Source organism: Kogia breviceps, chromosome 15 (genome assembly GCF_026419965.1).
Source record: "Kogia breviceps isolate mKogBre1 chromosome 15, mKogBre1 haplotype 1, whole genome shotgun sequence".
Classification (NCBI taxonomy): Eukaryota; Metazoa; Chordata; class Mammalia; order Artiodactyla; family Physeteridae; genus Kogia; species Kogia breviceps.
The window spans coordinates 83,566,812-83,591,239 of record NC_081324.1 but is presented as its reverse complement, the minus strand read 5'-3'; the positions used below and the strand labels follow the sequence as shown (position 1 = coordinate 83,591,239).

General features: G+C 52.5%; 1 protein-coding gene across 2 annotated transcripts; it reads left to right on the top strand.

Moving 5' to 3' along the window:
• Positions 1 to 4,304: 4,304 nt before the first annotated feature.
• On the top strand, positions 4,305 to 23,954 carry CDK2AP1 (cyclin dependent kinase 2 associated protein 1). 2 transcript variants are annotated; one of them, XM_067014791.1, is made up of 4 exons: positions 4,305 to 4,374; positions 18,914 to 19,011; positions 20,439 to 20,565; positions 23,144 to 23,954. In XM_067014791.1, the coding sequence occupies exons 2-4, from the start codon at positions 18,943 to 18,945 to the stop codon at positions 23,209 to 23,211; spliced, it is 264 nt and encodes an 87-aa protein (XP_066870892.1). In that variant the 5' UTR covers positions 4,305 to 4,374; positions 18,914 to 18,942; the 3' UTR covers positions 23,212 to 23,954. The 2 variants fall into 2 exon arrangements, with proteins under 2 accessions (XP_066870892.1, XP_058896713.1); XM_059040730.2 differs by lacking the exon at positions 4,305 to 4,374 and adding an exon at positions 14,284 to 14,401.
• The last annotated feature ends 474 nt before the right edge of the window (positions 23,955 to 24,428 follow it).

Sequence of the window (24,428 nt, the reverse complement as noted above, 5' to 3'; positions counted from 1 at the left end):
TACTTTGAGCCTACAAGTAACAACCGGAAGCTTACTTTCCCGCGAGCACGGGTAATCCGCTGCCGCTGCCCCCGGTTAAGGGCGTTTGTAGCAGGAGTGGAGACAGACCTGGTACGTACTGGTGTCCATGCTGACAGGTGACATTAGAGAATGTCCTCTGAGGGACAGTTGTCCTCCGGAATCGAGCAGCACAACTGCTGTGGAGGCTTCCGTGAGCCTTCAGCTCAAGGCTTGATTCTGTGCTGAGGGTAAAACAGCCAGCTAACTGTGGAGGGACTGGCTGGTAGGATCCGCTGGGCTATCCCGCCACCGGTGAACCAGTGAATTGATCTTGACTAGATTGGCTGTAAACCTAGGAGCTGAGCTGGATCAAGGCATTCTTAATGATTGGGTTAGTGTTGCCAGCAGGGCAGACCCAGGGGTGGCTCACAAAAGTGGTGGTGATCATCACCAGGGAGGCAAACGTTGCGTTTTTACTTACAGATTTTGCACTTTTAAGAAAATCTTCCTCCTTAACTTTCAGGAAAGATAGCCGTGAGCCTTTCTTGGGCCTTCATTCGTGTACATGTTTCACTCGTTACTATTGAACTTCGTAGACTTACTGAAATTTAAAAGTTGTCTGCATTTAGGTTAGTCTTAGGAACCTAGTTTGTCATGGAACGGGACCTTTCAGAGGTGAGCTCCGGTGGGAACCCCTGTCCCAGCGCGTCCTGGTGGGCTTCCCTCCTCTGGCGCCCGGGGGGCAGCAGCTGTCAGGACACCGTCAGGCTAAGGCTACACCCTTGTAGTGCAGAGTCGAGCGAGCGGTGCCACCTGGGGATGTCGGTTTTCTTGGATGCTTGCAGGTCAGGCCTCCTTGGGGCTGAGGGTCAGGCCGCAGGCCCCTTAGTGAGAACTCCCTGGCTCTTCCGCCCACCCTGTCCTGAGGGCCTTTCTTGCTGTGACAGTATTTGTGGCACTGAAGAGGATAAAGCAGCTTCAGCCTTCTTTCTGACTTCCACTTTTCGGGGCAGAGAGCTTTTTTTCTACATAGCACGTTGCAGTCTCACCTCCATCAGAAGAAAATCATCCTGTTCATGGTTTATACTGAATTTGCAAACTACTGATATTATTTTTCAATAACCACTTGTATCGACCATCAACCATGAGAGGTGGGAAGAGGTACGCTGTATCTCTGCAATAAAACTTTTGCCAGGTTCTACCTCTGCTGAGCAAAGGACACTTTTATACGTAGGCATAGATCTTCCTCCCTTTACTGACCTGACATGGTGCATCTTGAGACAACATACGATGGAATCCAAAGACAATTTGAAACAAAGGTGGATGTAAACTCTTCTGGTTGTTTCTGTTCTGTTCTCTTTTTAAAAATCTCTCTTTTTATATTGCTACTCTGTTTTGAACGTCCGTCAGTGTATGAAGGGTACGCACTGTTCTGATGATACTGCACTGCTTCAGCCTGCTGTGGTAATACAGTACCGAGTGTCCAGAAACGATTGTTCTGACCGTTTTGATTTGTAACTTTAGAAATTGGGTCTCATGCAATAAAAATGTATTGGCTGCATTTAGCGAGGTTTATACCCTCGCAAGTAAAAACGATCAACCATGAAGCGTAATGAATTCTGTATTTAGGTTTTTTGTTGTGTCTTTTGATTTTTGTTTTTCTGTTTTTTTTTCTTTTTTTTTGTAAGATTCTTAAATAAATTAAACTGGCTAATATGCTGCTTTTCTCTGTGTATTTTCTTTGTCTGGGTTCTGAGCACCCGTTTAAGCTGTGTCAGGGCAACCACGCTCACCTAGAGAGCTTCTTTCCATCGGGGACTTGGGCTTCTTTTATGTTGGTTTTTAAATTTTAAATGAATTCTAGAAGACTTCTCACGATGTGGATAAAATGCAACCCAGCGTTTACTAGAGTCAAAAATGTCCGTGCCGCTGCAGAGCTTCAGTAGGTCAGTACCGGGTGCCCAGGCTGGGGGCTTGGGTCATGGGGTGTCCTCCCTGAAAGGTGCCACGAGTGTTGGAGGACTTGGGGGTATGAGGCTTCCCATTTAAAATTCATTCCTGGTGTTGCACAGCCATCCAGTGTGTGAGTCTTAAGATCGGAGCTCTGCTTAAGGAAAAACAAAACGGAAGCTACTGCAGACAACATGCGTGTGCCAGTCTCTGTGGGGTGCTTTCTGTAGTCCTTTCCGTAGTCCTCAGTCCTCCTCTGGTTTTCAGATGAAAACCCTTTTAGTTTCTAATTTTTGTGGAAATCGGTGCCTGTATTTCTTCTATCTATTTATTTATTTATTTATGGCAGTGTTGCATCTTCGTTGCAGCGCACGGGCTTTCCCTAGTTGCGGCGAGCAGGGGCCACTCTTCGTTGCGGTGCGCGGGATTCTGATTGTGGTGGCTTCTCTTGCTGTGGAGTGCGGGCTCTAGGTGCGCGGGCTTCAGTAGCTGTGGCACGCGAGCTCAGTAGTTGTGGCACGTGGGCTCTAGAGCGCACGCTCCGTAGTTGTGCACGGGCTTAGTTGCTCCGCGGCATGCGGGATCTTCCGGGACCAGGGTTCGAACACTGTCCCCTGCATTGGCAGGCGGATTCTTAACCACTGCGCCACCAGGGAAGCCCAGGTGCCTGTATTTCATGTCTCTTCACTAAGTGTTCAGTAAGCAACTGCTGTGTGTCTATGTCAGGCCACACGCAGTCCTCAGTAGAGACTCCTCGTGGGTAGTTGTTCTCACGTCAGAGATAGCAAACGAGCGAGCAAGTTAAGGTTCCAGTGGTCGTGGGAGCTAGAAAGGAGACATTAGGAATGCTGGGTGCCTGATGGGGGGCCCAGGAGGTGACCGGCCATGCGCTGGCGCCAGCCTGCCTTGAGGAGGCTGCCGTGGATGGAGAGAAGGGAGTGTGGTGAGCCCTGGGGCTCATCGATGGAGAAGTAATGACCGGACAAGAGAGCCAGGCACCTCCTTGCACGGGGCTTGGGAAGCTAGAGAAGTTGGGAATGAACGGGAGAGAAGACGCCACAGGACACCCAGAACAGTGAGTAGGTCCCTTTGCCCTGAGAGAGAGAGAGAGAGAGAGAGAGAGAGAGAGAGAGAGTGTGTGTGTGTGTGTGTGTGTGTGTGTAAACCTCCCTGCCCCTATGCCGTATGAGTGCTGGCGCTCTCACTTCACAGGGGAGATGGCACAGAGGTCAGGGAACCAGCAAACCAGCAAGAGGCGGCGGGCTAGGCCATGAGTCCGTGCCACTGTCCTCTAGACACGGACAAAGGCATTTTGTAAATGTTTGGAGTCTAGCTTGTTTGCGAGTCTTTTCTTTGTGGGGTTTGAAATGCTTGAGAGAGTCATGTTCAGTTTGTAGCTGGAAATGCTTAAAGGAATTTAATCAAATTTGTAAACGGTGTTTACATTTAGGGAAATTTAGTCTGCCAAATACGTGAGATAATTGAGCATTAATTGAAGAACAAGTGAAAGGGAGTGTTTTACATTTTAACTAAAATTTTCCTAAAATATTTCTAAGTCATGCTTGAAGACCAAAAGGAAACTTGTTCTTGAATATATAACCTTAATAAGTTGAGTATTAATTTGAGTAAGAAATGAGAGGCCAGACTTCATGTAGAGCCTCCACCGTCCCCACTGAGTTTTTTCTGTTACGGTTCCAGTTTGCTTTGACCTTGTTCCCCTTCAGTGTTTTAATCTGTAATCCAGTCTGCTTTCAGCCTCACGTTGTGTCTCCCAGGGCCTCAGCACCGTTGACATTTGGGCCGGGCCATTCTTTGCAGAGACTGGGGTGATGTGGGGACCGTCCTGTGCATTGCAGGGTGTAGAGCAGCATCCCTGCTTCCACCCACTAGGTGCCAGTAGTACACACTGTGTGTGTACCCTGCACCCCCCACTTACGGAAATCCACAATGTCTCCAGACATGGCCGAATGTCCTCCTGAGGGTCCGAATCGCCTCTAAGCAAATTAATCATACAGAGGCAAAAGCTGGTGTCTGATCTGTGTGTGTGTGTGTGTTTTACAGAGGACAAGACCCATGAGCGAGGGGGGCACCACCCTTGAGATAACAGAAAATACAAACTTTAACTGGCTGGGGGTTTGGAGTATGTACAATACAATTTCCATAAGTATGAATATTTATCAGCTAGTCATTTGAGAGCATGATGTAAAGAAGCCATCTGTGGAGGCCTTTATGGAGAGAAAAGAGGCTAAAAGAAATGTGCAAAATGTTTATTTTTAGAGCCCAACTCTCAGCAAGTTGGCTTCGTCCTCTGAAAGCTGCCCACTGTGGGCGTCAAGTGCATCGTTGGGTTAGGAGAGGCGAGTGCCACGCTGCTGGTTCCAGATCACCATCCACCTAAGAATTATCACCAGGCGGCATGCAAAGGTAGGATGGCTAGGTGGACACCAAATTCGTCCGGGAATCTTAATTTTTATGGTTTTGATTGATAGTTTGCTTGAATAAGTAATAGCAACACCTGACAGAAGTCAACAGGCAGATGAGAACATACAGTGAACGTCTTCTCTCTCTGCTCCTCCCGCTTGGCCCCCGTTCTTCTTTCCAAGGCAGCCATTCTTGCCAGTTTCTTCAGTATCCTTTCTTGGGGAACTTCAGAGGGTAAATTTTTGAGTATCGCAAAAAATGCTCTAGCTTCTGTTGTTTATCTTTGGTTGTATGTAGGCAAGATTCATTTTCACAAAGACTGATGTGCAATTACTGGAGAAATCCAAATTAGAATAAATTATTAATTGTAGGAAATTGAGAAATTCGTGAACCTTCAGTAGAAAGTTAGGTGTTTTGTGAAGATGTCCACTGTTTAGAGCCATAGGAGGTCTCTCTAGAATCCCCTTTTTCATCTTTAGGCCTAGATCAAAAATTATACAATGCTCTCAATTTCTGCAGTAATACTGGGTTTTCTGTTTAGCTTTCTTTTCCCACAGTTTGTTTTTACATGTGTGTTTCCTGTTCAGAGGTATTGATATGAAAAGATGTTTATTATGTCCTCAAACGTTTGCATGCCCCATTTATTTATTTGGCTGCGTCAGGTCTTGGTTGCAGCATGCGGGCTTCTCTCTAGATGTGGCGTGTGGGTTTTCTCTTCTCTAGTTGTGGCATGCAGGCTCCAGGGTGCGCGGGCTCTCTAGCTGGGTTGTGCAGGCTCCAGAGCATGTGGGCTCTGTACTTTGTGGCACATGAGCTTGGTAGTTGTGGCGCACAGGCTTCGTTGCCCCATGGCACGTGGTATCTTAGTTCCTGGACCAGGGATTGAACCCGCGTTCCCTGCCTTGAAAGGTGGATTCTTTACCACTGGACCATGGGAAGTCCCTGCATGCCCCATTTTTGATTTTCTGTCTATCGTATATCAGACTTAAGAAACAAACTTTTGGGCTTCCCTCGTGGCGCAGTGGTTAAGAATCCGCCTGCCATTGCAGGCGCCACGGGTTCGAGCCCTGGACCCAGAAGATCCCACATGCCGCGGAGCAACTAAGCCCGTGCGCCACAACTAGTAAGCCTGCGCTCTAGAGCCCGCGAGCCACAACTACTGAAGCCTGGGTGCCCAGAGCCCATGTAGAGGAGCCACCGCAATGAGAAGCCCGCGCACCGCAAGGAAGAGTAGCCCCCGCTCGCCGCAACTAGAGAAAGCCCGCGCGCAGCAACGAAGACCCAACCCAGCCAAAGATACAAATAAATGAAATTTTTAAAAAAAGAAGAAGAAACAAACTTTTGAGGTCTAAAACATGGATTGGCAAACCATGGTGCACGGGTCAAATCCAGTACACCACCCCCTGTTTTTGAATGGTCCTGGAAGCTGAGGATAGTTTTTACTTCAACTGGTTTAAAAAAAGAAAGAGAAGAATATTCTGTGCCATGTGAAAAATACATGAAATTCAAATATCTGTGTTCATAAAATTTTATTGGAACTTAGTCATGCCCAGTCTTTGATGTATCACGTAAGGCTCTGTTAGTGCTGTATTGGCGGACTTGCACAGTGAGAAACTGTGTGTCCTGAAAAGCTTAAAATATTTATTGTCTGGCTCCTGCTCAATAAAACAGGAATAATGGGTGTAGACCTCTGATCAAATCCCAACTTGAGGGCTTCCCTGGTGGCGCAGTGGTTAAGAATCCACCTGCCAACACAGGGGACACGGGTTCGATCCTTGGTCCGGGAAGAGCTCACATGCTGCAGAGCAGCTAAGCCCGTGCGCCACAACTACTGAGCCTGCGCTCTAGAGCCCGCGAGCCACAACTGCTGAGCCCGTGTGGCACAACTACTGAAGCCCACGCGCCTAGAGCCTGTGCTCAGCAGCAAGAGAAGCCACCGCAATGAGAAGCCTGCGCACCTCAACCAAGAGTAGCCCCTGCTCGCCGCAACTAGAGAAAAGCCCGCGCGCAGCAGTGAAGACCCAGCATAGCCAAAGATAAACAAATAAAATAAATTTATTTTAAAAAAACCAACTTGATATAAAGTATGGTTTTACTGTCCTGGGGATATAAACCACACTGGAGTCACTAACTGCTGATTTGATCATGACGCTTCACCCACAGCTTGTCCGGTTGTCAGTGTTCGGTCTGATTGCCTCACTTCACTAGCTTCTTCGGTCAGTGGTCTCCAGACTTTTCTGGTCACATGTTCTAGTAACTGTTTCTGCGTATGCTTAACGCCATTGTTTATTAAGTTATTTATAAGTCCTCTGTGTGCCTCTGTGCTAATATGTATGTGGTAAATCCCACATAAACAGGAATTCTAATATCCCATCACTCCTATGAATCACCCTTCTTACCGGTGGGGCAGGTGCCCCCCACTTTTGAGCTGGTTGCCCCAGAATGGTGATGGAGACTATCCAGATGATTCCCAGGCCTCCCAGGGTTGATGTTTTTCCTTTGAGGAAATGGCACGTGTGCTGTCTGTCTGCCTTCTTAGGATGTTGGAGTTTCGAGACTTCTTAGAGCTTCCTCCCGTTGAATCTGCGGAGTCTTACAGATGAAACGAAGGCCCGGGTAGGTTAAACAAGTTATGTGAGGCCTAAAGAGAGGTTCATGGTGGATCCAGAACTAAAATTTATCTCCTGAGGGGCTTCCAGGCCAAGCTCTTTCACTGGGCGCCCCCTTCTCCTTCATCTGCTCTAATCCCTGGCAAGCCACGCTGCGACATGTCCATTAAACTAATAAGGGGCCATTCTAGATCCTTCTAAAACCACTCATTTAAAGGGACCTATTTAGAGTTCAGGGTTTTTGAGCCCAAGCCACCCGTTTTCTTTGCCTGACCCTGCAACAAATCTTTCTTTGCTGAAAAAAATAAAAATAAAGGGATCTATTTGAGGGAGTTTCGCACAGATGTTTTTAGTGGAGCCACTAGGAATGGGTTTTTTTCCCCTTTTTAGGGGTTTTAACTCTCAGAGGAGAAAGGGGAAAAAAATCTGGATCTTTTTTTTTTTGTGGCACACGGGCCTCTCACCGCTGTGGCCTCTCCCGTTGCGGAGCACAGGCTCCGGACGCGCAGGCCCAGCAGCCGTGGCTCACGGGCCCAGCCGCTCCGCGGCACGTGGGATCCTCCTGGACCGGGGCACGAACCCGCGTCCCCTGCATCGGCAGGCGGACTCCCAACCCCTGCGCCACCAGGGAAGCCCCAGATCCTTTTTTGAAGCCTCTTGTAGTGAGTTGAATAGTGCTCCCCTACCTACCCCCCCAAAAAAAAAATTTAAAAGATAATGTCCACCTGGAATCTGTAAATGTGAACTTTTTGGGAAAAAAGGTCTTTGCAGATGTAATTAATTTAAGGATCTTGAGATGACATCATCCTGGATTAAGATGGGTCCTCAGTCCAGTGACAAGTGTTCTTAGAAGAGACGGGGAGAAGACACAGGGAAGAAGGACATCTGAAGGCAGAGCCGGAGGAATGTGCAGCCGCAAGCCCAAGAGCGCATGGAGAAGCCGCCAGAAGCTGCATGAGGCAAAGGTCGGCCCCTTTAGCACCTTCAGACGGAGTGTGGCCCAGCCCATACCTTGATTTCAGACTTCTGGCCTCCAGAACTGAGAGCAAATAAGTCTCTGTTTTAAGCCACCAGTGAGTAGTAATTAGTTATGGCAACTCCAGGAAGCTCACACATCTGTTATGGGAAGTGAATTGTGAGCAGGAAGAAGGTTGAGAACAGGAGTACCGCCTGCAGATGAGAAGTGATCTTGCTTTGTCTCATTTCTAGGAGCACAGCGAGGCCCTCGATGGAATGTTCTGTATGCCTTGACTAGACATTCGAGGATGCAGTTCTTTCCTTCAAGTGGCTCCGACTCACGAAGGGGACTGACCAGGTTAAATGCAACGGCGGGCATTAGCAGAGGGGCAGCCAGGCAGGGAAGTCTTTTCAGAGGTGGGGATAGTGGAGCTGGGCTTTGACGGGTGAGCAGGAGTTGGCCAAGTGGAACACAAGGGCATGGTGGAGTAACGAAGGCTCGGACGTGGGAATGAACAAACACCGGGGTCATAATCTAGTCTGGCCTGAAGAAGAAGAACTAGTGAGAGGCAAGGCTCCAGTGTGGTGAGGTAAGAGGGGACAGCTAAATAGGGCTGCCCTGCCCGGAATGATAAGCTTCATGACGACATGGGGATGGTCTTCCTCTGCTGCCCTTGGAATAGTGCCTGGCACTCGGACTCTTGATAACTGTTTGTTGAATAAAGGGGGAAAAAACCCACACGATCTCAATAGGTGCAGAAAAAGCATCTGACAAAATCCAACTCTTTCATGATAAAAACACTCAACAAACTAGGAAGAGAAGGGTACATCCTCAGCTTGATAAAGGGCATCTATGCAAAGCCCACAGTGAACATCACGCTTAATGGTGAAAAACGAAAATCTTTGCCCCTAAGATCAGGAAAAAGACAAGGATGTCTGCTCTTACCGCTTCTATCCAGTGCTGTCCTGGAGGCTCTAGTCAGGGCTGTTTGGCAAGAAAAAGAAAGAAAAGGCATCCCATTTGGAAAGAGAACTAAAACTCTCTGATTTACAGATGACATGATCTTATATATAGAGGACCCTAAAGAATCTCCATGCAGACACAAAACAGCTATTACAGCTAAAAAGTGAGGTCAGGAAAGTAGCAGGATACAAGACAGTATAGAAAAATCAGTTGTATTTCTACACACTAGAGATAAACAATCCAAAAATTAAGTAAATTCCATTTACAATAGCATCAAAAATAATGAAATACTTAGGAATACAGCAAACCAAAGAAGTACAGGACTTGTACACTGAAAACTGAAAAATTGTTGAAATTAAAGAAAGAAGACCTAAATGAATGGAAAGACATCCTGCATTCATGGATTGGAAGACTTAACATTGAAATTAAGATTGCAGTACTCCCTAACTTGATACACAGATTTAATACAAGCCCTATCAAAATTCCAACTAATTTTTAAAAAAATAAAATTTATTTATTTATTTGGCTGTGTTGGGTCTTCGTTGCTGCACGCGGGCTTTCTCTACTGTGGCGAGCAGGGGCTACTCTTCGTTGCGGTGAGTGGGGTGGTGGCTTCTTTTGTTGTGTAGCACAGGCTCTAGGCGCGCGGGCTTCGGTAGCTGTGGCACGTGGGCTTAGTAGCTGTGGCTCGCGGGGTCTAGAGCGCAGGCTCAGTAGTTGTGGCGCACGGGCTTAATTGCTCCGCGGCATGTGGGATCTTCCCGGACCAGGGCTTGAACGTGTGTCCCCTGCATTGGCAGGTGGATTCTTAACCACTGCGCCACCAGGGAAGCGCCCAACTGTATTTTTTGTTTTTTGGTTTTTTTGGTGGTTTTGTTTTTTGCGCAAAAGGACAAGCTGATTCTAAAATTCATAGGGGAATGCAAAGGACCCAGAATAGCCAAAATAATCTTGCCAAAGAAATATAAAGTTGGGGCACTCACACTTCCTGAATTCAAAGCTTACTCCAAAGCTACAGTAATCAAATCAGTGGAGTACCGACACAAGGATAGATTCCATAGATCGATGGAATAGAATTGAGTCCAGAAATAAACTCATATTCATCATCAATTGATTTTCAACAAAGGTGTCAAGACCATGCAATGGGGAAAGAATAAACTTTTCAACAAATGGTATGGAAACAACTGGATATCCACGTGAAAGAATGAATCTGGACACACTCCATACACAAAAATTAACAAAATGGATCAAAGACCTAAATGTAAGAACAAAAACTATAAAAACGATTTGAAGAAAACTTAGATGAAACTTCATGACCTTGGACAAGATATGGTACCAAAACACAAGCAAATAAAAATTGAAAAATAGATACGTTGGACTTTATCAAAATTTAAAACTTTGGCGGAATTCCCTGGCAGTCCAGTGGTTAGGACTCCATGCTCTCATTGCCATGAGCCCGGGTTTGATCCCTGGTCGGGGAACTAAAATCCCACAAGCTGCACAGTGTGGCCAAAAAAAAAAAAAAAAAAAATTAAAAGCTTTTGTGTATCAAAGGACACTATCAAGAAAATGAAAAGATAGCCCACAGAAAGGGAGAAAATATTTGCAAACTATAAATCTGAGAAGGGACAAGTATCCAGAATAAAGAACGCTTTCAACTTAACATAAAAACTCAAGTTAAAAAATGGGTAAAGGATTGGAATAGATGTTTCTCCAAAGAAGATACACAAATGGCCAGTAAGCACATGAAAAGAAGCTCAACATCATTCATTAAAGAAATGCAAATAAAAACCATGAGATTCCAGTTCACACCCACTAGGATGCCTCAAATAAAAAAGCCAGATATGGGCTTCCCTGCTGGCGCAGTGGTTTAGAATCCACCTCCCAGTGCAGGGGACACAGGTTCAAGCCCTGGTCTGGGAAGATCCCACATGCCGCGGAGCAGCTAAGCCTGTGCGCCACAACTACTGAGTCTGTGCTCTAGAGCCCACGTGCCACGACTACTGAGCCCATATGCCACAAATACTGAAGCCCACGCACCTAGAGCCCGTGCTCCACAGCAAGAGAAGCCACTGCAATGAGAGCCCCGTGCACCGCAACGAAGAGTAGCCCCCGCTCGCCACAACTAGAGAAAGCCTGCGTGCAGCAGCAAAGACCCAATGCAGCCAAAAATAAAATAAATTTAAAAAAAAATGCCAGATAGTAAAAGTGTTGGTGAGGATATGGAGAAATTGGAAAATTTATACATCGCTGTTGGGAATATAAAATGATGTAGTCACTAGGGAAAGTAGTGTGGCAGTTCCTCAAAAAGTTAAACATAGAGTTACTATGTAACCCAGCAATTCCAGTCCTGGGTATATACCTCCAAAATTGAAAACATGTTCACAAAACCTGTACATAAATGTTCATAGCCGCTTTATTCATCATAGTCAAAAAGTGGAAACAAACAAAATGTCCATCAGCTAATGAATGGATAATGAATGGATAAACAAAATGTGGTCTAATTATACAATGGACTATTATTCAGCCATAAAAAGGAACAAAGTCCTGATACATGTTACAACGTGGATGGACCCTAAAAGTATTACGCTAAGTGAAAGAGGCCATACACATGTTGCAACTGATTCCAGGTATATGAAATGTCCAGAATAGGTCTGTCCCTAGACATGGAAAGTAGATTAGCAGTTGCCTGAAGCTATGGGTAGTGGAGAATAGGGAGTGACTGCTGTTCGGTTTCCTTTGGGGATGACAGAAATGTTCTAGAATTAGTTGTGATGAATGCACAACTCTGTGCTTTTACTAAGTCCCAATGAATTGTGTATATATATATATATATATATATATATATATATTTTTTTTTTTTTTTTTTTTTTTTTTTTTTTTTTTTGCGGTACGCGGGCCTCTCACTGTTGTGGCCTCTCCCGTTGCGGAGCACAGGCTCCGGACGCGCAGGCGCAGCGGCCATGGCTCACGGGCCCAGCCGCTCCGCGGCACGTGGGATCTTCCCTGACCGGGGCACGAACCCGTGTGCCCTGCATCGGCAGGCAGACTTTCAACCACTGCGCCACCAGGGAAGCCCTGTATATATTTAAAGGGTGAATTTTATACTAAGTGAACTAGGTCTCAATTAAAAACAAAAGGAAAAATATTTTCCAATGATGATCAGTGAGGGGGCATCGTGGTAAAAAATACAATATGGAAAGAGAATAGCCCACAACATCTGTAGAAGGGACTGAAGCAGGCCACTGAGATCTGGATTCTTGCCCCAAGGAAATGGAGGCTTAGTCCAACAGCGAATAGGTGATGGAGGCCGAATTAATACAAAGGTCTGTCAGCCTGTGAGCGCTCTGCTTATAGCTTCTAGCCCTGAACTGGTCCAGTAGGAAAACCACTAGCTATTGTGGCTACCGAGCACTTGAAATGTGGCCAGTTTGAATTAGGATGAGCTGTAAAGGTAAAATACATGCTGTGTTTTGAAGACTTAGTATTATAAAAAGAAAGTAAAGTATCTTAATAATTGCTTTATATTCATTATATACTGAAATCATACTGTTTCTGGATATATTGTGTTAAATAAAATATAAAGATTAATTTCACCAGTTCTTTTTACTTTCTAAAATGTGACTACTAAAACTTGAAAATTACATATGTGGCTTGCAATACTTTTCTATTGGACAGTGCTAGTCTAGAGTATTGGCCCCCTGGGAGCAGGGTAGGAAAGGGTGATATTAATTTATCTGTGAAATAAAATTTCACTGAGCATCCTTGGCTGAACCAGCCTAAAGCTGACCACAAGGGGTCCTGGGAAGGGGCTGTCGCCTGTACCTTCAATCCTAAAGGGACAGAGGGAAGGAATCGGTGGTATCCCTTCCCTCAGGCAAAGAGGTTGAGGCCTTCCTCACTAGATTCAGATGTATCTGAATGTCTGTGTGGCTAATCAAGAAATCTGCAAAGCAGGGCGATTTAAAAAGGCAGAAAAGGGTGGGCATCTTGTGTATTTTGACAAGATTTACTATTTGAAGCAGAACTCTGGACTTCCCCGGTGGCGCAGTGGTTAAGAATCCGCCTGCCAATGCAGGGTACACATGGGTTTGAGCCCTGGTTGGGGAAGATCCCACATGCCGCGGAGCAACTAAGCCTGTGCGCTACAACTGCTGAGGCTGCGCTCTACAGCCCGTGAGCCACAACTACTGAGCCCATGTGCCACAACTACCGAAGCCCGCGCCTAGAGCCCGTGCTCGGCAACAAGAGAAGCTACCGCAATGAGAAGCCCGTGCACCGCAACGAAGAGTAGCCCCGGCTCACCGCAGCTAGAGAAAGCCCGCGCACAGCAACGAAGACCCAACGCAGCCTAAATAAATAAATAAATAAATTTTAAAAAAGTAATAATGAAGCAGAACTCCAAGAAATAACACCTTCAAAAGCTCCATCATCTAATGCAAAATGCATTTGATGATTGCGTATCAGCCAGATCTGAGAAGTCGGCTGGGGTCCGTCGGAAGAGGATCAAAAATTGCAATGTAAAATCCATGAGAGAGAAAACTTTGTCAAGTTTATTTTGGTACCCTTAGCGCCGGGAACAGTGCCCGGCACATAGTAGGCGCTTCTTAGGTATCTGAATGAGTTAAGGTGCAAAATTATGTAGATGTGAGGGTGTATTTCCCAGGGGAGGAGGCCTCTGGGTTTTGCCCAGTCTCAAAGGAGTCTAGGCCGCCAGGGGTTAAAAACCACTTAATACCGACAGGGACATGAAATTTATTTGAAATCATTGTCAAGAACTGGTTGTTCTCATTCTGGGGAGTAGCCAGACCTCGGCGTCTGGAATGATCTACGTGCTTAAAAATACCACTCGCCACCATTTTCTCCAGGTAATTTTCCATCCCTGCCCCCACAGTCAAGGGGAAAAAAAGTAATTCTGCAATCCTACCTAGCTTACAAAAAAAAAAAAAAAAAAAATCGGCACAAGCACAAATCTCCAGGCGCCGCCGGCGCAGAAGAAGAAAGGGACCCACGCGGGCCTCGGGCGCCGCCGGGACCCCAGCCCCCCAAACTTTGCCAAGTTGCGGGCGCCGAGCGCGCCCGGAGGCGCGGGGCGCGGCCGCGGGCGGAGCCGCCCCCTGACGCCGGGCCGCGGCGCGCCGGGCCGCCCCCTCCCGGCCCGGGCCGGCCCCGCTGGCTCCGCTCAAAGTTTGCGGCCGCCCTTGCGCCCGCGCGCCCGCCCGATGTATGGGTGATATACTGCAGCGGGTGTCAGGGTGAGGGACGGCCATATTTGCCGGTGCGGCCCGAGCCGTCAACAACAAAAAGTGCGCGGGAGCTCGGCGGGCGCACGGACGGGCGCACGGACGCTGGGGCCGCCTCGCCGCCGCCCGGCCTCGCCGCCTTCGCCGCCGCCCTCGCGGGCCGGGCCCCGCTGCGCCCCGGCGCGCCCCGCCGCTCGGGGGGATGTCTTACAAACCGAACTTGACCGCGCACATGCCCGCCGCCTCCCTCAACGCCGGTGAGTGAGTGCGCCCCGCGGGCCGCGCGCGCCGCGCCCCAAGTGCCTCCAAGTTGGGGGTCCGCGCGCCCGGCCCCGGCTCCCGGGGGCCCGCGGCGGCCGGGGTCGCCGGGCACCGGGTCCCGGCCCGGGGCAGCGCGGCCGCCGCCGCCATGATTCCGGTGCCCGCGCTGCCAAAGTTCTCGGGTGCGCCCCGCGCCGGGCCTCGGGGCCGGGCCGGGGCCCGGGGCCCGGGGCCCGGGCGGCCGCCGCGGTCCCCCCCACGCCGGCGGCCGAGGGCTCGTGGGGAGTGCGGCGAGCGAGGGCGGGGGAGGCTTTCTCGGCTCCTTTTTCCTCGGCTTTTGGGCGGCTCGGCGAGGGCCCCTGCCGGCGGGAGTCGGGAGCGGCCGGGCCGCGCCGGGAGCGGGGCGCCGGGACTCCGGCGCGGGCCGCCCTTAGGGAGCTGGGGGCAGGTCCGGGCAGGGGGCCTGGGCGGCAGGGGTGCACGTGAGCACGCCCGGGCCACGCGCGGGCGGCGCTGCGGGGCGGCGAGCGTGCCAGGTGAAGCCGCCCCCGAGGGAGAGGGGCCGCCGGGGTCACCGGCGGTGCGGGGGAGATCGTCGGTTGGCGCCCGCGCGGCCTGGCGCGCGGGACGGGGCGCCCAAAACGGGGCGCACGGGAGATCCCTTCAGGCGTGCGCGGAGTGAGAGAAGTTGGAGGAGATCGGGGGCCTCGGAGCGCCTGGAGGCGGCGGCTGGGGGCGTCGTTTCAGCGGGGGCCCCCGCATCTTGGAGCCCTTAAGTCTGGGTTTGGAAGGCCCCCTCCTTCGGAAGCCGGAGGGGCCGTCCTCTCCTTTCTCTGGGGCTGGAGCTGGGCGGTCCCAGGAAACTCCTGCAGAAGTTGTCAGGCAGCTTTAGGCTGTGCCTAGGGTCTTGCCCCAGGGACCGAGGGCGATAGGTGAGATTGTGGGTTCAGAGGGGACCGGCTTTGTCCCTTCACCAAGGTTCTTCTCCTTTAGACTCTTGATGGGAAACAAGCTTCCAAAAAAGCGAGGTGCATGGAGGGGGCTTGGCAGGGAGGGGATTGGCCTTGCTGGTCAGAAATGCCACGCTGGCAGTTGGCCGAAAGTTTTGGGCCTTGTCTCCGAATGTTGATTCCATAACTCCCAAAATCTGAAGAGGGCCCCAGGAAAGCAATATATCTATATGCATATATATGTATAGGGGTGTGTGTATGCGCGCGCGCGTGTGTATTTAACTTCTGGGACACAGATTTGGGGGTTGGAAAGGGTTAAGATTCAGGGGCTGGAAGGATGGGGTAGGGGATAGTTGAGTTGGTCACGTGTGGGCGCTAAGCCCCCGGAGCCCCTGTTTTCTCCTCAGATGTTCTCACCTCTTCTGGGGTCTGCACACCTTACTAACCGAGACGGGCTTTGTGGCCATAGTATGTCTCACTGCCTCCCTCGCCTGACTCTGGGGTGGGATGGGTGGAGGGTCTTGCTGCCAGCCCGGACTGGCGGGAAATCTCAGGCCGGCCCTGGTGTAGTTGAGGCTGGCGCCCTGAGCGGGGCCCTTCGGGGATTGGGGTCACAGAGTGACAGAGTCACCCGCTGGGGACCCCGAAGCCCTGCTTTGGGCTGGCTAGCACCTGTACCCAGATTTTCTTCTTTCTCCTGCGGTGAACTCCAGGACTGCTGAGGTCCCCAGGTCTCTGGTGTTTTGGTGGGGCCGCCCCCCTCCCCGTGGACCCCTTTAGAAAGGCCGGATCTCCCCGTGCCATTTGCATCCAAGATGGACTCTCCGCCGCCGCTCCTCCGGCTTCCTTGTCATCATCCCTCACACCCTCCAGCCCTGCCTCCTGCTCGAGAGTTGCCAAGCCTCGGCCTGGCCGGCGGTGGCAGTGGCGGAGTTAGACAAAGCCCCCGCCTCCCCGCCGGAGAGCCCCCCCAGGCGCCCCAAGTGGCGGGAAGGCCGCCAGCTCCCCAGGCCCGGGCGCTCTTTGTCTGGCTTGGGGGCGGGGAGCCGCGCCTGGCCCCAGGAGCTGCTGGCCTCTGCCGGGCCCTCCCTGGGCCCCGCGCCCTCCCTGGGCCCCGCACGCTGCGCGCATTGTCTGCGATGCTCCGCGACGGCTGTGCTCCCTCCCGCCCCCTGGTTTGTTTTCTCCTAGGCCGCCGGCCGCCGTGTCTGCAGGAAGGTGTGGGCATGAGTGGGGCTCGGGGCCCTCCCGCCAGCTCTCTCCAGGGCCACAGACACACCCCTCTGAACACCGAGTAAGGGACTGGCGCTGGCACAGAGTCGGGGTCGCCTACCACGTCACCCAGGCCGTGGCAAAGTCAAGCTCTGAGCTGTTGCCTGACTCCCCGTCCCCAGCCCCCAAGCCCCCAGCCCCCCAACCTATTCCTCCTCCTCCCCTCAGCCCCCCAGGACCTCACCCCAGCACCACGGAGGAGCAGGATCTAGGGCCTTGAGACATTCTGTTGGGAACCATCACCTCAAACAGACAGAGAAACTGAGGCCCAGAGAGGGGAGGGCCTTGTCTTAGGTCACACAGCCGGGCATGGCACAGCTGGACTGGCCCCTAGTCCAAGCCCTTGGCTGTGGGAGAGAAGATGGGCCGGGGAGGCAAGAAATACAGACTTGCAGCGAGAGAAGGAGGGCAGGAGGTGGTGCAGAGAATGAACCGGAGGTGTCCAGCTCACCTCCTGACAGGGAGTTGGAATCTTCTAGATGGCTTGAAGTGCTGAGCAGTGCAGTAGACCTCCCTCTCCCCCCGCAGTCTTGCATTTAGCACCCTGGCCTTACAGAGGGGCGTAATAAGTTGTGGTGGTCGGGACTTGAACCCTGGCCTGGGGCAGCAAAGCCTGAGCTACCCAGACCACACTCCCCGCCCACATCAGAAGGTCAGGAAATTGGGGTTTGGCTGATGTGAGGGGAGCTGGGGGGTCACCCGCCCTGCCACGTTCCTGTGTTCTGGTCGCTGCACACCCGCAGTTGCTTCAGACGCAGGTGTGGTTCTGTAGCACAGGTGTTTCAGCTACCTCACTGTAGAGGCGTCGTAAGGAGGCTCGGAGGAGCGCGGTGCTGCTGTGCCCAGCCCCCAGCTTCGAGGTGGCAGAATTCATGTTTCCTGACGGGGCATCCTGTGTTTGAGCATAAATCTGGGTCCCAGTGGAGAAATCCAGGCAGGCCTGAGACCGAGGAAGACACATCGGGTACCAAGCTGTCTACAGCTCCTGGACAGACAGAGGGACAGGTGGGGTGTGTTAGTCTCTTCTGTGCTGTGTGGCCTGGGGCAGTGCTCGCCCTCTCTGGTCTGTTTCTCTCTGCAGTGCGGGGCTCCAGGGCCCCTTCCAGCTCCAGCAGCCTGAGCTGCTCAACTTCCCGCCTCCCCTGCCCCCTCCCCTTGCCCACGCCAGATGAGCAGCTGGTCGGTTTGGCCGGCCTGGCACCAGCTGTCCATCCCCGGGGCCAAGTCTGCAGAGCCCGCTGTGTGCGTGAGAGAGAGACAGTTTGGCTCCGGGGAAGGCAGGCAGAGGGGAAGCTGCTCCCTGGCCGGGCGTGGAGGCATGCGGGCAGCTGCTGAGGAGGGCTAGGTAGATTCTCCATGGTTACCGCTGTTCGTAATTCTGCAGGACATCCTTTACTCACTAATGACCACTCGGACGCCATTATGGGTCTGCATGCTTCCAGCTACTGAGCTGGAGCTGGAAAATTCCCTGCCGAGGGCCTCCCCACCCCCCATGCAGGAGAATCCGTTCTGAGCTGGGCCCTGGCCCCCCGTGGTCCCTCTGCTGAGGGACAGTGTCTCCCAGTGTTACAGTCCGTAAGTGGGGTCTTACGCCTCCTCCGTGGGGTGAAGCCAGCCAGGCATTGATTCACACTGCCGAGAGTCTTGTCCCCTCTTTGGGGAGGGGCGACAGGAGCTCAGAGAGGTTGAGGGGCTTGTCCGAGGACACACAGAGAGGCTCTGATGTGCTCCAGATTCCTGACTTTGTGTCCAGTACCCCAGTCCCCAGCCGGGGTTGGGTCTCACAACCTCCAGATCTTCCCCTGTCTTCCTCACCATATACTCCAGCAGAGGTTTGGGCACACAGGAAGTCTCAGCCCAGGTGTGGACCAGCCTTAGTAGCAGATGGGCTCTTGTGGCAGCCATGTGTCTCTAGGATATCAGCCTCTGTGGAACAGGACCCAGGAAAAGGGGACTTGCAAGGGTTAGGCTGAGAATAGCAGCAGCTTTCGTCTTTGCTACCAGTTTTGACTGCATGTATGGGAAGGATTTCTGTGATTGATTAGCAATGTCTGCTGTGGTGATGGGCGTGAAGAGTAGTGGTCTGTTAGCTACATTTTACCATCAATCATCTATGCTGAGTATCAGCCCTGGCCAAACTAGAGGACAGGAATAGGGTTCTGTATCCTCGGAGACGAAAGACCACTGTTGATGGCATGAGTTCTGGGCAGGGGGACTCAGAGTCCTTACCTCGGATACAGTTAGCCGAGGCTACTTGATTACTGACTCTTGTCTCCTCCCCCATAGCTGGGAGTGTCCACCCGCCCTCCACCAGTATGGCCACATCTTCACAGTACCGCCAGCTGCTGAGTGACTATGGGCCGCCATCTCTAGGCTACACCCAGGTATGGCAGCGGGGGTGGGAAGTGCGGTGGGAGGGGCCCTAGGGGCGGCCTGGGCCAGAGGGGAAGTGGTGAAAGGAGTAGAAATGATGGAGCTGTCATCTGAGCTTCCTCAACCCAGGGCTCAGGGCATCAGAATGGAGAAGTGGCAGGGAGTTTCATGGGGGGCACCGAGTGACAGGAAGGGGTGGGAGAGCCTAAAGAAGGCTGGAAGCCCCGAGAGCCACAGTTCCCGATGGGGCCACCACCCCACGTGTGTCCCTGGTGGGCCTCCTCGTGCCTGGTCCCTGGGGAAGTGAGGTCTGGCCTTGACTCTGGATCTCAGCTTGGACAGAGGAGAGGGGCCCTGCTCCCACTCTCTCCCCACAAGCCTGTGGGCCTGCAGGGAGGACGGGCCCATATCCTAGTGGAGTCCGGGTGCATTGCACCGAGAGCTGCTGGCCCCTCAGTTTTACGCCTCGTTTACACCGGGTTCCACCAGTTACGGGACTGTGGACCGCCCCTGCCCCAACCTCGCCGAGACTTGCTTTCCTCACCTTCCTCACTGGGTTGGCGGGCCCTCCGGGGAGGCGGCCGCTGGCCGCCAGGGAGGCGCTGCCCCGCGGTGGGGGGGACCCGGGCCGCCAGCCGGGAGATTCCCGTGGCTGCCCCTCGCGTTCCGAGGTCGCCGCGGAGGCCGGCCCCACGGATGAAGCGGCGGCTGGGAGCCGGGCCCCGCCAGGCCGTCCCGCCCCCGGAGGGGAGGTGGGCACGGGCGAGGCCCCCCTGAAGAGGTGGCGGCGGGAAGCTGGAGGAGGAGGAGGAAGGACCAGGAGGCCAAGAGGCAGGGGCGGCAGAGGAGGGAGGCGCTGGCGGTGGCCTGGGGGGGAGGTGGCCGCCCTGATGCAGCTGGTGGGGGGGGGCAGAGGAAGAGGAGGAGGAGGAGCCCGGAGGCCCGGCTGAGGCCCGAGCGGGCGGCTTTGGCCCACAGGCCGGCGGGACCCCGGCCTCCCTGATCCGGGTGTTTGCTCCGGCTGTTCGTGGGGTTCTGGAGAGAAAGGGTTTCCGTGTGGTGGGCCCTGCCTGCGGGGGAGGATGGATGAATTTAAATACATTCTGGGCTCTGGCTGGGTGGTCTCTGGCAGTTTTTGTGGTCCTGCTGACCCCACGTGCGGCCTCCATCTCTTCCGCCCACTCTGGACCCTCAGCAGCCCCCCTCCCCCCATCACTTGCCCACCCATCGGCTCCTTCAAGGAAATTCTCAGTGAACGCTTTCCGCAGCTGCCCTGGAGCCTGGGCCAGGCCGCCTTCGCTCCACCACCTGCTCCGGGCTCGGGCCTCTCCCCAGCCCTGCCCTCGTGCAGCTGGCACGCCGTGGGGTCCTGACCACGGCGTTGGGGGTCAGGTCGAGTGCGATCCTTCCGAACTCTCTCTTTTCTTTCTGATTCTAGGGAACCGGGAACAGCCAGGTGCCCCAGAGCAAATATGCTGAGCTGTTGGCCATCATCGAAGAGCTGGGGAAAGAGATCAGACCCACCTACGCGGGCAGCAAGAGCGCGATGGAGAGACTAAAACGAGGTAAGTCGTGGGCCCGGGGCTCCCCGGACAGGTGACGCCTCGCTGCTGGCGGACCCCACGGCACGGGCCTAGTAAACTGACTAGTAAACTAAAAGATTTTCTGGGGAAAGCGGAGGGTGGCCGACGGAAGGGTCCCCCGCGGCACAGGGGCTCCCGCTTTGTTACAGAATTACCGTCGGCTGTGGAGGTGTCAGGCTGGGTGAGCGGGTCTGTGGGATGTACATCTGATGGAAGGGGCTTGGTGGCCAGTTGTCAGATGCAGCGTCTGAGAAGGGGATCCCCAGGACTCCCCTGGCGGTCCAGTGGTTGGGACTCTGCGCTTCCACTGCAGCGGCCTCGGGTTCGATCCCTGGTCGGGGAACTAAGATCCTGCAAGCCTCGTGGTGCGGCCAGAAAAAAAAAGAAGCCTTTGTACCCGGATCCTGCAGCTCTGCCTCTCGGCCGCTCTGCTCCCGTTGGCTGACACTGGCCCTAGGAGCCCTGGGCGGCCCAATAAGGTGGGCCCCCAACTTGGGTGAGGCCAGTGACACGAGGCCAAGGGGGCCTGCGTTGCCCTCTGCTGTCCCCTTTGGAGCGGGGCCCGGGGGGGCGTGTGGTCCGACCCAGTCTGGGGCAGGAGAGTGAGAACGCTTTGAAGTTCTTTCCTGATTGAAGAGGGAGGGAGGGCGGGAGGACGGTGCCACAGGGAGAAAGTGACTCACGTGGAGAGGTGACTGGCCAGCTGACTTCAGAAGGCAGAGAAATAGGTTGGTTTTTGCTGCTTCATGAAGTGAAAGCGGCGTGGAGAGGAGAAAAGGATTTCTATTTTAGAAGGTGGCAGTTCAGAGCACGGTGGCTTATGTGTGAATTTAATTTTAGGAGGTTATTTTTTTTTTTTTTTTTTTTTTTAAGGTTAGAGAAGCAAATTTGGAGAAAATCTAGAGGGGAATGTTCTGTGGCTCTAAATCTGGGGCGTGACAGGGGGGCTGCAGTTGAGGCCACGGCTCCAGTGATGGGCGAGGCCGGCTGAGGACAGGCTCCCACCCAGAGCGGCGGGCTGGTTCATGACACCTTTGTGAAGAGGCTGACCGATTGCAGAGCTGCAGAGCTGCAGAGCTGGATCGGGGAATAACAGGCGCAGGTGTGGGAGGGGGGCTGGCGGTTAGAGGCTGGAACGGAAGAGCGCTCGGGGGAGAGAGGGAGCTTAACCCCCAGTGCAGCCCACGGTCCTGGTAACGGGAGTGCCGGTTACCTGACTGCAAATGCCTGGGAAGATGCTGGACCCCGCAGTCTTTCTGACAGGCGACCTGCAGCCTCCCAACAAAGCTGGCGGTTGAGGTCAACACGTAGATACACCTGGTGACCGCTTCAGGGCACATCCTGGGTGAGCAGCTGGTCCCACAGTCGCCCTGACCAGTAAGGTGGCCAAGTTTACATCATAGCAAGTAAGAAGGGTCACAGGGCGCAAGGGAGTCGAGCGCCAAGAATGTTTTTTGCGGTTTTTTTTTTTTTTTGGTTTTTGTGGTACACGGACCTCTCACTGCTGTGGCCTCTCCCGTTGCGGGGCACAGGCTCCGGACGCACAGGCCCAGCGGCCATGGCCCACGGGCCCAGCCGCCCCGCGGCATGTGGGGTCCTCCCGGACCGGGGCACGAACCCGCGTCCCCCGCACCGGCAGGCGGACTCCCAACCACTGCGCCACCAGGGAAACCCCTTTGCGGTTTTTAATGGTGAAAAAAAGAAGATGTTGTGACATGTGAAAATTATGTGGAATTCAGACTTCAGTGTTGTAAGTAAAGACTTGTTGGAACATGGCCACACCCACCACTTATTAATGTCTGCGGCTGCTGTCACAGTACAATGGCAGAGTGGAGGAGCTGCAAAGGTGGCTACGCAGCCCTTCCCAGAGTCTTCAGAAGCTCTGGGGGGTAAGATTTGTGAGGCGGGGACACCTGAGTGACTTGGGGTGTCATTCCCAGTGCCCTCTGGGGGGTCAGCTCTTGGAAGGAGTAGATTCTTGATGTCTATTAAAATGAAATCAATATTTCATGAAGTTCAGTAAAGCCAAAAAAGAAAAAAAAAAAAAACGCAACCAAGCAATAGGTAACTCCCAAACTATAGAGATAAAAGATGAGGGGAGAATAATAGTGCAGAAGACGGCACCCGTCCCCAGCAGTGGACCAAGGTGGCCTGAGCATTCGTCTCGCACCCGAACCAGGCAGGCTGCCTGACATTGTCGAGCCCTTTCTAGAATTTAGGAGAAATAACGGTTTGAAGGCATGGAATCTCCAAAGCGGGTCCCTATTTAAAGAACTTGGGTGGGGACACACTCCTATCATCTGGATGGTATAACGTGGTTCAAATGGAGAGTCATGTCATGAAAAGAGAGCTTGTTGGCTGTCACCTTGAGCACGGGAAGAAACTTTTAGGGAGACGTGAAGAGGGGTTTTGGCTTCGAGGGGTGGGATGGGGTTTGGGTCGTTGGACGCAGGTCCCGAGTTTCCTCCAGTCCGAGGGTTTCGCGGCTGGTTTGGAAGGACCCTCCTCCTCTTCTGGAATGGGTGCTGCTGGCTGACGCCCGCCCCTGCTTCTCTTGCAGGCATCATCCACGCTCGAGGACTGGTGCGGGAGTGCTTGGCTGAAACGGAACGGAATGCCAGGTCCTAGCTGCCTTGTGAGCCTGGACGGTTTTCCATCTTCTTCGGAGAGAAGAAGTTACAGCTCATCTCCCCTGTTCAGATGAAACTTTTGTTTTCAAGATGGTAACAGTTTGGTTTCTCCTCCCCCCGCCCCTCCCATGGTTCACTAGGCTCCGAATCTACAGTCTGTAAGATTGAGGAAAGATTTTGCAGCTGATTGGGAGTTACATTTTAAATAGTTAGGAACTACCCAGGTGTTTGTTGTTGTTTTTTAAAGCATTGATTCAAAAGATGCACGTAAAAATTACCTATCTTACAGCAAACTAGTTTGCCTCCAAGATACCAGTGTCTCTCGCTCTCCTCTTTTGAATACATTTACGTTACCCGGATTGTTCTTTGTTCCTTTTCATAAGCTGATACAACTTGAAGGGTTTTTCTTGTAGTGCGGACTTGACAGCACACTTAACTAGTAGCTGGTCCCCTCGTTTCCCATACACTATAGATTCTGCTTAACGTAAATTCTTTTTTGCTTAAGCATTTGCATGACTATTAGTGCTTTGAAGTCAATTTTTTAAATGCACAAGTTATACATACAGAAGAAAGAGCAACCTCCCAAACCAAACCTAACAAGGATCCCCGAAGTTTTTCCCGAGACTGTATGTCGATTTCAGTGCTGCCTTTCCTGTAAGTTGATCCAAACATCTGGAAGAAAACGGAACTGTTTGCATCTTTGTATTTATTACTCGATGTAATAAAGCTTATTTTCATTAACAGCTTGTATTAAGATGTGGGTTCTGCAAATTCTTGGTGGTATTTTAAAGAACAGCTCCTCAGCGAGAGTGGGGAGAGACCCGTCAAAGGGCATTTCCCCACCTGGTCCAGAAACATTTTGCGTGACAATAGCAGTAGCACAACAGCTCAGGGACAGGATGTGTGGGTTCAGTCAGAAGGCAGGGGTCAGGTGAAGCTGCGTTATGGCTGCGTCTTAACCGCAGCGGATGTTAAGTGTGTGCCAGGAGGGAAAACAAGAGCAGAGGCGATGTTACTCATTTCGCCCTTTCTGTGCCCCCCAAGTCAGGCCATTCTGTTTTTAGGAACTTATCCTGTGAGCATTTAAACTCAAGCTAGCTACTTCATCCTGTTCTCACGGGAAGAACTACCTGCTCTGGCGCTGGGAAAACTGCGTTGCCTCAGGTGTGTTGAGAATTCATGGGGCGGGGTCCCCAGCAGCGCCTTCCAAGGGGA

Coding starts and splice junctions, on each gene's coding strand:
- CDK2AP1 (XM_059040730.2), top strand. CDS start 14,347: ATGTCTTACAAACCGAACTTGACCGCGCACATGCCCGCCGCCTCCCTC. Junction 14,402..18,913: donor CGCCGCCTCCCTCAACGCCG/GTGAGTGAGTGC, acceptor CCTCCCCCATAG/CTGGGAGTGTCCACCCGCCC. Junction 20,566..23,143: donor GATGGAGAGACTAAAACGAG/GTAAGTCGTGGG, acceptor CTTCTCTTGCAG/GCATCATCCACGCTCGAGGA.